This window comes from Aphis gossypii, chromosome 2 (assembly GCF_020184175.1).
Source record: "Aphis gossypii isolate Hap1 chromosome 2, ASM2018417v2, whole genome shotgun sequence".
Lineage (NCBI taxonomy): Eukaryota > Metazoa > Arthropoda > Insecta > Hemiptera > Aphididae > Aphis > Aphis gossypii.
The window spans coordinates 86414592-86428928 of NC_065531.1; the positions used below are offsets into that span (position 1 = coordinate 86414592).

A 14337-nucleotide genomic window follows, 5' to 3' on the forward strand; every position below is an offset into this window, starting at 1 on the left:
TATCATGTCACTATTAGGCATAAAATAATTTATAAACAGCTTTAATTATTATGGTAGTTGTAAAATCTATAAAATAAAATATAACTTTTTGAAGATCCTAACGAGCAATGGTTTTATTTGAAAAATATTAGTTATGTATTCAATGCCATTGATAAATAAAAAATAGATAACTGTATCAACTAATTATTTTGGGGCTCTGTTAATAGTTTAATAGTAAAGGATCAAGGATCTTTTTAAAAGCAATGAAATTTTGAGTCAACAATTACAAACAATAAAATATGTTTAGTAGAATATAGTATTTGAAAATATTATCATATGATTAACATACGTTGAGAAAATCAAAAAATAATTTTTTCTTAGTACTGATATTAATATAAAATTCTACAAAATCAATTTGTGTTTTAATAACTTTTGTGTTGTTAGCTATTTAAGCTAGTGTGTTAAACGCTTGCTGCGGCTTATTGTTAACTTATAAAATAGAACATTTTAAATATGGAATGCACACACATATTATACAGTAATATACACGGTACAACGCTGACAAAAATAAAAGAAGATTAAAACATATCTCTGCCCAAATTAAAACTATTTGAAATAAATGGATAAATGTTTCCTCCCTCAAGGCATCATTTCTCAACCACCATGTTAATATTAAGAGTGAATTTACTTAAAATAATATAAAAATAAATTTAAGAATGTAGTATTCTTTGTAATTTTGAAAGTTGGATTTTTTATATTTAAAATTATTTATAGTATATTAAATTAAAATATATACAAATTTTGTTTAAGGGATAGTTTTAACTATAGTAGTTGAAATTAACTGAGAGTGCCAAGTCTAAAATGGAAGTGTAAATGTGTTAGGTATCCATATCAATTTCAGTAAAAAAATGCAATATATTAAATCACTCAGACAATGTATTGACATTTAAAAACATTAAATGGCTAACATATTTATACCATATAAGCTCAGAATGTTGTTTTATGATATTAGTAATTACTTTCCATAGTAATAAAGGATTACATAAAATGTGTCCTGTGTGTGGTATAAAATTAACATATTTACTCTTTCATCATGGTTTGAAAATAAAAATATTTTTCACCTTATGCATTTTTTTCTCGAAGGTAGCAGTGCTTCTATATTAGCATATATGTTTATGTAGTTTGTCTTAATCAGAAAATGTTGGTTTTTTAATATCCCACATAGCAAAGATAGGATGCATATACTTATATGCGTTATAGCCTTTAAATCCTTATAAATATTAATGAGAACAATTTTTGTTTAGCCATTATTTACTAATTCAAATACAGTACAAGATGTATTTAGTATTAAAATTATTATAGCTTACAGTTTACATTTAATAAGCTAAACAAAATATGTCAGAACAACAGAATACATTATACATAGGTACATTAATAAAAATAAAATTAATTTTTATTTAATTACATTATGATACTCAAAAACACATTATCTATATTTTATACTTATTAAATAATTATTGTTAAAAATCATTAAATGAGTTCAATTTTTGTTTGAATCTATACTATTTTGATAGTAAACATAAACGATTTAAGGTTTCCATAACCGTACCATACCATCCTCGCAGTAAGTACATAACAAATTTTGATGAGGGTGATGTGTTAGTCCTATAACATCTTTTTCGTGTATTTGTAAAGTTTTTTCCAATTTTCCACTGTTTAAAGAAAAACAGTACAAATTATAATCTTCAGCAACAGCATATATCCAATCTCCCCTAGGTGACACGGTAGAACATACAAAATTGCAACCTTCACGTTTACCACTTGTAAATGATCTGACAATCTTTAAACATACATTTTTATTATCAGTAAAATGTTATATTTTAAAAATAAGATTCTTACTTGGCCTTGCATATTCATTATTACAATGGTGTTAGAACGGTTACAAACAACAAAATGATCTTGATTTTTAGGGAAAAGATGTACATTGTTAACAGCTACATCAGCTGCTCCCATGGATTTAAAGGTATGTGTACATTCTGTGGTTTTCACGCTCCATACTTTTACAGTGCTATCGCTAGACGCACTGTATATGTGTAAAATATATTATTAAAAAAATCATTATAACATATCAATAATTATAATTTATAAGGCTAATCTTAATAATATTCACCTGATTACACTATGTCCATCAACAGTATATACGACTTCATTAACAAATGAAGTGTGTCCTCTAAATTCTTTAAGTGTTTTGCCAGATTTCAAGCCATGAATTCTGTTTTAGTAAAAAAAAAAAAACATTTACATAAGTTTTACAATAATTTTCTTTTAATAATATCACCTTATAGTCATATCAAATGAACCAGTTAAAATTTGAGTATTATCTCGAGAAAATTGTACACAAGTAATGCCTAGTACATGTGCTTTTTCAAATTTTCGCATCACTTGTCCTGTCATTATTTTCCAAACAGTCACTTTTCCACCTTGAGAGCCAGACACTAGCATTTCACTATCACGAGAAAAATTTAAACTTAGTACAGCATCTTCCATAAGCATAAAATTATCCTGAAAAATAAAAAATAATTTTAAGAATACATCATAAGTACTAATTATTTAAAAAAATAATATTACTTGAGCTTGATATTTAAGATCTTTTCTTATTTTTCCTGTAACAAAGTTGTATACTTCAATAAATCCATCTACAGTGGCTGTAACCAAAAACTGGCCATCTGGTGAAAATCTAGAACATTCAACGTGGCTTTTTTGAATAAATTTAATTTGCTTAAATAGTTGAGTAGGAAATGTTTCTTCTTCAAGATCTCGAACTGCTGCTTTACCTCTAAATAAATCAATTGAAGTACCTAAAAGTAACAATTTATAATTTATATAGATACCTATTTTATTTTTGGTACATGAATAATTATCTTAAAATACCTGGAGGTAGAAGACCTTGATGTTGTTGCCACTTTAATGCTTGACCTAATAGAGCTAAAAGTCTTGATGAAGGCACTACAGATACTTCACCAGCTAATGATTGGGCAATAGCAATTCTACGTTTTTCTTTAGATGTACCCTCAGGATATGCTTCACGAGGATCAAAATAAGACCGAGCAAGAAGATTTTCTAGAATAATAAAAAAATAAAACTAAATATATTTAAATCAAAAATGTATAAATAGAACAATAATTAGAATTATTTATTTATTTATGCATATGACATTTTCGGCTCATCAACAATACATGATGTAACATTTATTACAAAATAATTAGAATCAAAAGAGAAATATTTAACTTTCAAAAATGTAATAATTAAACTTATGAATATATAAAAAGCAAATGTATTTTACTAAAATTATCAAGAATTTTCAATTACTATGACTATTTGTATAGAATATAATTATACCAAGGTGTATATAACGATCTGGTTCGTGTTGTTTTAAAGCAATCATAGGATCTGTTTGACGTAAAAGTGATCGAGCCGCTCCAAGTTCACGTAACTCTATTAGTTCAAATACAACCTGCCAATTAATAATATATTATAATATTTTAAGCTATTATTTATTTAATACAAATAGTAGAACACTAACTTGTTCGTACAAATCGATTAATTTACTATCAGGTAATTTTAAGGACTGTACTGCTTTTAACACTGTATCCCAATGACCGTTGTGTATATCTGCGACAAAACCATCAATACTATCTACTGTGTTTAAGGATACACTAGTTTCTTCCTAGAAAATTTTATAATCCAATTACTAAACATGAATTAACCATAAAAAATCTAATCCAAACTTTTGGCATTCTGAATTTTTAGTATCATAGAAATGAATAGTTTATTTATATCTACACAAGTGGAATAATTAAAATAATTACTTGAAGAGTTTGCAGAGATTTCATTAGATTTGATTCCTTTAGGTATTGCTGTATAAGTCGGATGACACTGTAAATAAGACAAGTATATAAGAAATGGGGATATTTTGTTAAATATATGAAATTATATAGTTATGGGTAGTACTAACTCAGCAGACTCAATTTCAATAGACATTTTTTACGAGACAAGTTAACTGTACTTAGATGGAACAAGTCACAAGTGTTAAATAAAATTATAATAAACTATAACTATGGCAGTCAACAAACGGAACACGAATTATTATATATTAACGAAATTAAAAGTTATTTCAAAGTTTTTAATGTTTTTGATACGGTAGTCTGTAAAGTAAACCAAAAAGCTGAAAAAGCGGCGTTTAGCGACTATATAGTTATAGTATAAACAGTACAGACTGATAATCACATGCCAAACAAATATAAACTGATAATGCGATGCAAAACATTATAACATGGACTTCACTTGTTATAATTGTTAATGCTATGCAACCACGATTCTCGCAAAAACGCCCAAACACAGAACATTGTCAATTGAATTTGTGTGATAAGAACCGTTCACAAAGTACAAACATTAACTAATTAGTAATTACATACTATATACGTTTGTTCTTTGCTATATACATAGCAGCAGTCTGCAGCTATAGAGTAGTATTTTAGTGATTGTTATTATTATTATTACCTTTAAGGCTATTATGGTTTTATAAATTGTTAGATAACTGTTCGTCTTATAGGACACCGAAATTGTGAGTGTTGAAAATTATTCCTCGGCTATGTTTTATTAAGACCATTAATTGCTAAATGTTTTTTATGACACCGTGTTTTGTTGTGTATTTTTAACGGGATTCGTAGAATAAAATATTTCGCTGCTACAACATTAGTGTCAAGGTTTTTTGTCCTATACTGTTCCCTTTGAATACAAATCTTAAGGTTCAACTGGTAAGTTTCGATTATCACCTCTATTAAGTGTATCATCCTCCATAATTCGTATTTTTGATGTAATTTTCTGTAATTGGACAATACCTAATAAATTACAATTTTATTATAATATTACGATATTATGAAGTACAATCATTTATTTAATGATTAATGTTTTTTATTTAGATTGTCAATCAACATTTCAATTATTGATGTTTCATCATCAACACTCTGGTAAATTAAAAAATTTAATATTAATTAGATTTTTAAATTATATTTATTATATTATATTCTTTATTTATTCTTTAAATACAATTCTAATATATCTTGGTATTGGAAAATATTTTATATGTAACTCACGAGTGAGCAAAGTCAGGTTTCCACTGTAGTGTACTAGTTGTGTAGACATGAATATTATATAAGAGTTTATATTTAATTTGTAGCTAACTTGTTACTGGAATTTTATTTCTTACATGGCTATGTATTCAATATTTGATACTGGGATTTAGCGTCATGATTTTAATTATAATTGATAATTAAGAATAACAACATATTCATGCATGTTTAATTGTGTGTTCACTGTAGACACTACACAAGGAATACTTAACTCAATTCATCCTTATTTTTGCATTTAGAAACTAGAGTTTAAAGCCATACATTTCTTTAGCTTTCAATTTTTTTTTAACTCGTGTATTCTTCTCCTACCTCTAATATTATATACTTACCAAGTTGTAGAGTGTTCACTGATTTTTTAGATACATAGTATATAATCAATATATTATACTAAGTTCATAATAAAACAAAATGTGTTTATAAAAGTTTGTTGAATTACTAAGTATTATTTTACATTTTGAGTACCTTATTGGTAATACCTATACATGGTTTAGGTTAGGTTAGGTTAGATATTATACATATTTCCCAAATTATTAATTGATAATTATGTATAATTTACACAAACGTAAAAAATAGAACTAAACAATTAGGTGTATTAAACATTTAATTTACTAAAAAACTGACTAAAGTGTAATCAATAGGTTAGATGACTGTCATGTTAACTTAATAATAAAATGAAAAAAAAAAAGCTGAAGAAGCTGTTGTATATTACTTAATGGTATAATTATGTTTGGTAACTTGCAATAGAAATACGGAATTTTACTGTTTCCTATCTTCATCAATAAACCACATAAATATTTTGAAAATATGATCAAATTTTGACACATTTGATATTAAAATTGAAAATCTTTTTCTAAATCTTTTGTCTATTTGCCATTGAAATATATTTTATTCTATGTATTAAATGAAAAAAAAAAATTTGTTAAACTTCTAACATTATTACTTATTTGTATACTTAAGATAGTAGAAGTAAATCAATATAACATGAATTAAGTATAAATACATTTTTTATAAAAAATCTTAAGAACCTTAAAATATAAAAAATAGTTATTTACCAAATTTCCTGAAAATGTCTATATTTTAATTTATTAGATAAGCATTTAGGTATGCAATTCATCATTTTATATTCTATTAGTTTTAATGTTTTATAATTAAATTGAAACTTGTTAAACTATACAGAGTGTAACAGAAAGAACTGGTAAATGAAATACATTTTTATAATTTTTTTTTGTATAATTTATATATGCTTCTGTTATAAGTACAAAATTTTTTTTTACTACAAAAAATAAAAACATTTTAAAATAATCAATTTAAAACATAATAACCTTTTTTAGAATTTTTAGCTATGTCACTGGGCTTGAATTTTAAAAAAAATTTTGTTTTACGTTATTTTGAATAAAAACGTTACACAAATTTTGAGTTAATCATTATTCAGAATTTAAACACTTCAACTCTTGTGTTTATCGTTATTCAGATTTAAAACGTTATTCAACTAGAGAGTTTTTTTTTTCAGAATTTAAATTTTAAATGCATTTACGTACCTCTTTCAAAGTAACAGAACAATAGGGCATCACTATTAGCTATTGGCAATAAAATTATTCTATAAATACCTACATATTAAATTTTAACATTTTTTTAATAATATTTTTTGTTTAATGGTTTACTTGATATATAAATAATGTTTTGCGTTATGTTTTGTTTAATGATATATTATATATTTTGTTAAACATTTAGTTTTGTTTTGTGTTATTTAATTATTATTTATTTATGTTTATTGTTTTCCGTTATAATTACATTTACAAATTTTAATCGTTTTTTGTCAAGTATAACATTATTATAACGTTTTCAAGTCCTGGGTATGAGTAAATTTAAAATTATTTATTATCCATGTAATTTTCAAAATTAGAAAAATGAGCATTTAGATTTTTTTATATTTTTTATTTATTATAATTTTTCTTTTAATTAATTTTTATGCATTAAAGATACATATTATATAATAAATGTATTTTATTTCAAAATACAGTAGTGATGTGAACTTCATTCAAGAGACAACAAAAGATAATTATTTTATTTATCCATTTATTTTAAACAGACTTATAAAATACTAGTTGTATTCCTATAGTCTAGTATTTAATGAAAATTAAAATGTTAAATACTCTTGTATAATAGTTAAGCATTTTCCCATCTACTTATAACTTCAATGAGAAGTCAATTTTGTTGATTCATTTTTACATTGCTACTTCATTCAATTTATGTGATAAATTTTTTTGTGTAGATTACATAATATATTAATTAATAAGTTTTATGTTCTTATTGAACATGTTAGTTGAACTATATTTCCAATTAAATTTATTTGAGTTTTAATACAATTACCTATCAATATTGAATTATAAAAGTTTTGGAGAAAAATATTCAAATTGTATAGTGTCAATAAGATTATTAGATTTATCGATGGACCAAAATACATGTGTTTTTTCGAATCATAGAAGTTTTTCAGTGAATCTATGTTTGATAATTTGGTTTATAAAGTTATTGAGAATCTAACTAATATATTGTACATAGCTTACAATATTTAATATATAAATTACAATAAACATATTATATCATTACATGATACACTATTTTTGATTTATATTCCAGCTATAATACTTTTTTGCTTTTTTTATTTTTATTCTCAATTAGTATTTTTTTTAAATTTGTATACCTACCTAATCATGAAAATATAAGGTTTCTGTACCACTGATGGAGTGTATATTTAAAATTTAATCTCTGAAACTTTTTTTATTTAAAATAAAAACGTAATTACAATCTAATAAATAATAATCTATAAATTTATTTGTACAATAGGTAGGTAATTTTTATATAAGATTAGATAGCGGGAAATTACAAAAACTCAGTAATACCAACCGACTCTTTGAAATTAAAACATAAATAAAAATAACTTTTAGTAGGTAATTGTTAAGGAATTGTGTACCTTTTTTTTTTACCAAAAATGTTTACCATCTGTTTTTTAAAACGATAAGTATATTACAAGGTTTATATTTTACATCACACGAATAATTTGTGGAGTAAATTGTTCCCTAATAAAGTCACAACATTTCAGGATATTATACTTAATTTTTTAGATTCTGAACGAAGTGATGAATATATTGATTTTACAATGATGTGTGTTGTTGTTTTTTTTTTTTTTTGTTTTTTTTTAGTGTCTGTGTACAGTATAACTAGTCGAAATAATGCTTTAATTTCAAACTTTAGGGGTGGTTTCTGATGCCAAAGTGAATATCCTTGGTGCATTATAGAGGTCAAAAATAAACATTTTCCAACAATTTTCAAAAAAATTGAGAAAAACAAAATAAAAGTGACGGAAAATGGGAAATTTTACGCAAAACTAGTTTTCGATCAAATTGATTTTTTTATATGGTTGTAACACTAATCACTGTAAATACTTGAAATTGTTATCACATGTTTATGTTACTGTTATTAATACATGGCTAAATTTTCAAAATACCTATTTTGACTTTTTTTGAATTATTTATAGACCACAGAAATTTTCGATTTTTCTCAGAATTTCTTTTTTAAGTATAGATAAAATTTTTTTGGCCAAGTCAAAATACTTAAAAACTTAATACAAAGTTTCTCGTAAGTTATTCTTATAGTGATTAAAAAATTATAAGAATACATAGGCACAATTTTTTTTTATTAGCATTTGAAGTTCAAATATTGACAAAAGTTCATCAAAATCATAAATATTTCTGAATTATTTTGTAGGTATAATTTATAAAAAATTTTGCATAAGTAGCTAAGAGTTGAAAATTTAATTCAAGATTTTTCATAAGTTTTGCTTACAATAATTATAAAAGAACTTAAATTTTGGTGTATTCAGGCCATAATAACATAAACCACTTTTTTCACCAACCACTAGAAATTATATCCTAGGCTGACAAAATCATCTTCGTTCAGAATCGTTTTTCGTATACAATGATACCTATCATATTGGATTCAAATTTAACACTCCTATAATATATAATAGTGATCCACACGGCACCTAATGTACATCAGAGCAGTACTCACTTACCCTATTTTTTTTTTGTAATTTTCTATACTCGTCAGTATTTTATCATTGTATTAAGAAAAACTACAGAAATCTAATCGAATAAAAATAACCATTTTAAACTTAAAAGTTTAAAATTCAGATATCGCTTCATAATCAATGAAAGGGACACAATGAAAATGTTCTGTTTAATAAGACAGGGGTGGTTAATATGGCCTAACCTAACCTAACCCCCGAATTTTTTTTGTATATTATATTATATGGTTAGGTATGCTATACCTACTAAATTACCTATTAGAACACAATATTTTAGCTTAAAACCTTTCCTGAAATTAATTTCCAGTTACGGCCTTGAATAATATGATTTTTTAAAATTGAATCATTTTCTATGTATAATCACTAAACCTACCTATGTCAATTTTCTTAACTGATTTTTGTAAAGTATCAAAATGTAATATGATGAGACTTAGTCAAAACTTATTTGAAGCAGTGGTATATTCAGGATGTACAAATGGTAGCAGGGGGCATGCAGGATTTCTCAAATTAATCATGATGCTTAGGCGGACTGTAAATAGTATCTACCATATGAATTATTATTGTAACACAATTCAAAATTTAATAAGGGAGGGAGGAGAATATGTAACTCCACAAACCCACAAAATATATTTACCATTATTTCGTAGTATTTCTTTTATCCGAAAAATTAAAAAATTAAATTATATATTTATTATCATACAGCATTGTATAAATTCAGAATCGAATACAATTTTTATTAAATAATTATTAAAATAAAACGTAGTAGGTATCATTAATATTATACAATTTAGATAAAATACGTATATTTAATTCATTGCTATTTTAGATGTATTGTTTTTCTGTTAAAGAATTTCATTAAATAATGATAGTGAATTTTAAGTATATTTACTTCTTGTATAGTTAGGTTAAATATTTTTTATCCATTCAACTTTTTCTTATTGCACAAATTTTGACTCGAATAATGTAATAAAAATTTACGATCTGCCATTTCTAAAATAATTTGACAATAGGTCTACAAATAAAAAAAATTATTTATATTATTTAAAGAAAGAATAGCAAAAGATAAATATTGTTTGATTAACACCTTGGGGTTAGGAAGAGAATATTAAATAATATATATATGTTGACATTTCTGGGTAAAATAAAAACCATAACGGAAACTTGAGATCTAGGACATAATAATCGCCATAAACTAACTAAAGTGGATTATTCTGTTTTGTACTTTCTATCCTGAATAATAATTGTAGCAAATGAAACGATTTCATGAGGTCAAACAGTCAATAGTGGGCGTTAAAAAACGCGGACTGTATGTACGTATATTCACCGTCATACAGTTTCAGGTCAATATGATAGAACGGAGTAAATAAATAGGATCTCCAAGAAAAGTACCTTCTCCATTGTTAAAAACCAATCCAAAGCCCCAGAAACACTGATATTATAAATTAGTTTTCCTGCAATATTTTCTATTTAATTATTAATGTACCCATCCACTTAAATATTTTTTTTTATTATCGTTATTTAAAATTTGATTATAACTGTATTGTAATAGTTATTATATACAATGTATCATATATTCATATTACATGTATTTTATATCGCCAATAAATTTTGATAATAATAGTAAAATTGAATAGTGTATTTTAACTTTAGGAAGACAATTTTTAATAGTTTACTCAAACCTATTATTAGTATTTGAAATAGATCATAAATTACTAATACCTAGTAAAAATTAATAAGCGTGATTAATTTACTAGTATAATTTAATATTTTTGAATATTCTTCGTATAATAAAAAAGTATGTATCTGCGTATAATAGCTGGTAACAATATATTATATTCTTTTTCTGAAAAATAGGCTACAATACACTGTAAAAAAATATTAAATTTTGATAAATTTAATTTAACTATCTAATAAAAAATTGTATTATACTATACACGTTAAACAATATATTAATATATGTTTACATTATGTGTTGAATTAAATCCTGTTACGACACAAATCTACGAAAGTATACCTTTGCTATCACAGATTTATTCCACGGCATATAAATGTCTACAAGTTGTGTGATTAACCTGATTTGTCTACCATAACATTTAACCTAAACTCTTGACCTTTTTTTATATCCACGATCCATCGGATGTATAAAATATGTACGTTGGATCTTTTTTTTTTTTAATAAAATTTGGTTTATTTCTATAATATTAGTTTGTTATTGTTGTATCATTGGAATGAATTAAACAACACAAATTTAAAAAATACATAATTTAAGTGGTAGGTATATTAAATTTCGGATAATGATTATCTATTGATTTTACAATGATGTGTTGCTACATTATGTCAATAGTAAAAAATACTTATTTGTCTTAAATTAAATGGTAAAATAAAAATAAAAATTACGCGAAACCAGTTTTAATAAAATCGAACTCATTAAGGTTTCAAAAATCGCAACTCATAAGATTTATATAAGTATGAATAACTATATAGAGATAACTTAAAATTGTCACCGAATATTATATAATTAGCATTAACTATTGACTTGAAATGATCTTCAAAATATTTTGCTCTTTGTGTACTATTTACAAGTGTTTTTAATGTTCCACTTTTTATTTTTATTTTTGGATTTATGTATGATACGATGTTTTTTATTATGTAAAATTTATTTTTTTTTGAAAAATAACGAATTTTGAAGTAGAATCAGTTTTCAACATATTGAATGATTTATTATTAAACTCAATAATTCAAATTTAACTCATTTATTATTTTAGTGACTTACTCAATGACTAAAAACAGTCTGTACCTACTTTACGTTTACATAGGAACTTGGTTTTTCTAAACATATATTAGTTAAAAATTAAGTTTACGGCTTATATTTTCCATGCTTTTATTCGTAATTAATTTAGTGTATTGTGTATTACTTTGGTAGGTTTAATTTAGGTATGTTATCTGTTATTACAAAGTGGGCTTCTGAGTTCTGACCATTATATTTAAATGAATAAATTATTATGTGTCATTATTATATCTATATCTAATAATGTATTAGATTACAATTGGTAGCAACATAATCAGTAGCTGTTTTGAAAATTTCTAAGTGAGTGAAATTAAATAGATATTTATATTTAAACCTATAAAATAGAAAATTTATAAATGTATCATATTATATATTTAGAATGCCCATTTTAAATATTTTAATCAACAATTATTTGGTACTTATAAAAAGTAGGTAATTTAAAATAGATGTATGAAATATTAGGTAATCAATGTCAAAACTATTATCAAATGGTTTTTTAAACATATTAAACGGATCTTAAGTACACTATTTTATTGAAAAAGTACATATTTTGTACATTTTGATATATTAATATATATCAAGGATGAGCAACTTACGTCCTTTGTACCTTTTTATCAGGACCGTGTTACATTTTCTAATTACTATGTACAGTTTTAGTGCATATCTTTATTTTATTTTATAAATATAAATATGTATAAAAAGTAAATATTAAATTATTGTCCTTTTTTATATATATATGTATATATATTCTTTCCCGCTAGATTTTAAACTTCTAAAAAATGATACTGTTATAACTTTGAGTGACGGATCGTTCCCGCTCGATTCGTTTTTCGTATACAATAATGACTTGATTGAATTCAAATTCTACACCTATATAATATATTATAGTGACCTCTATTCAATGACGCGGTATACTAACAATTTACTGTACAGCAGAGTGGTTACTTATTTGCCCACTTTTTAAAAATATTTTATCGTTTTAGTTAGTTACAATTTAATTACAATATTGTTAAATATTGGAAGCTACATTATGGCTTTTAGAGTTCTATATGCCATTGTAATCCCATAACACAAGACTTTCTGGTTATTATAATAGTAATTCTCTTAGTAAAAGTCATATCTATATTTTATTTTGTACACGGATCCATGCCTAACATAAACAATTTATACTTTCAAAACATGATTTCTGTTCACACATGTTTAACTTATCAGTTATTATCTAATGGATTTTTATTATTTGTATAAGGCTTATATTGAAAACTTACCCAGGACTCGCGTGAACAGAGAACCTACAAAATTTATGAATAATCATTTTTTTGTCGTGTCCATCATTATTATCATTAAAGTTAAAAGAAATAATTAATGACAATTTTTTATCGTATTATGAAATTAAATTTATCATTAAATCTAATATTCTAATTGCATAAACAATTTTTATGCCTTACATGTACCTAATAGCGTTAGATATTCTCATAAATATAATTACATTTTTATTACCTTTGTCCTCCATATTTATTTGGTAAAAAAAAGTTAATTTGTCTTTACTTAAAAATGTAAATGAATACTTCTGTTTTTAATTGTGCTATATTGAAAATAGTTACAATAAATAAATATTATAAATAGTTTAAATAATTTGAATATATTATTAACTTTTAACAGCTGTAAATTATACGATGCTCATATTTTATGATATATTATTTTTCTGTTTAAAATAAATGTATAAATATAAATACTATATGACTTTGGTATAAAATATATAATTGTTGTGTTTTTAATTCAAAATTGCCATTTATGAAAATCACATCAAAAAAGCATTATGATTTTAGCCCTGTTTAAACTAAGTATACAATTTTAGTTTTCTCTTTATCGAATAATGCGCCAAACTGAATTATTTAAACATTTCTAAAATTACATTTTTGTCCACTTTTAAAATTTCAATCGATACCTGTTTTTTTTGGAAAAATAACTATTTAAGACTTAGTTATAATTTTTTTTTTAATTTTTGATATTTCAAATTATATTTTTTAACACTTAATAAAATAGGCCATTTGTTATATGTAAAATAAAATAATTTTCTAAATTTACACTGTATCTATAAAAGTAAATGTCTTATTTTTACTAATTTATTAGTATGTATATTTTTCTAAAATTCAATTTTGTGAGTTTTTATTTATCTACCTAGTTTAATTTAATGATAGGTACATGAGTATATTCTCCCTGTTACGCTTTGGTAAACTATTTGTTCATGGTTGGACTGAATCTGTTGTATTAGCATGAGAATGATCTAGGGACCT

General features: G+C 24.2%; 2 protein-coding genes across 3 annotated transcripts in view; one reads left to right on the forward strand and one right to left on the reverse strand.

Moving 5' to 3' along the window:
* Positions 1–1414: 1414 nt before the first annotated feature.
* Positions 1415–4258, reverse strand: LOC114119673 (WD40 repeat-containing protein SMU1). Its single transcript, XM_027981322.2, has 10 exons — positions 3995–4258; positions 3849–3915; positions 3563–3706; positions 3379–3493; positions 2911–3099; positions 2608–2837; positions 2318–2541; positions 2150–2251; positions 1879–2062; positions 1415–1819 (listed from the first exon to the last, which is right to left on the reverse strand). Exons 1-10 carry the CDS (start codon positions 4018–4020, stop codon positions 1568–1570), a joined length of 1533 nt encoding a protein of 510 aa, XP_027837123.1. The 5' UTR covers positions 4021–4258; the 3' UTR covers positions 1415–1567.
* Positions 4259–4474: 216 nt separating this feature from the next.
* LOC114119681 (protein roadkill) overlaps positions 4475–14337 on the forward strand; it is a 43735-nt gene continuing 33872 nt past the window's right edge. For both annotated transcript variants that reach the window (XM_027981345.2, XM_050201084.1), the window contains exons 1-2: positions 4475–4796; positions 4962–5009. The gene's annotated coding sequence lies outside the window, so the exon portion shown is untranslated. The remainder of the gene's footprint in view (positions 4797–4961; positions 5010–14337) is intronic.

Bases quoted from the DNA above. Each gene is read 5' to 3' on its own strand.
- LOC114119673 (XM_027981322.2), bottom strand. From the start codon at position 4,020: ATGTCTATTGAAATTGAGTCTGCTGA. The intron at 3,916-3,994 runs GTTAGTACTACC...TCTTATTTACAG, and splicing joins ATTGAAATTGAGTCTGCTGA to TGTCATCCGACTTATACAGC. The intron at 3,494-3,562 runs GTTAGTGTTCTA...ATTAATTGGCAG, and splicing joins TAATCGATTTGTACGAACAA to GTTGTATTTGAACTAATAGA.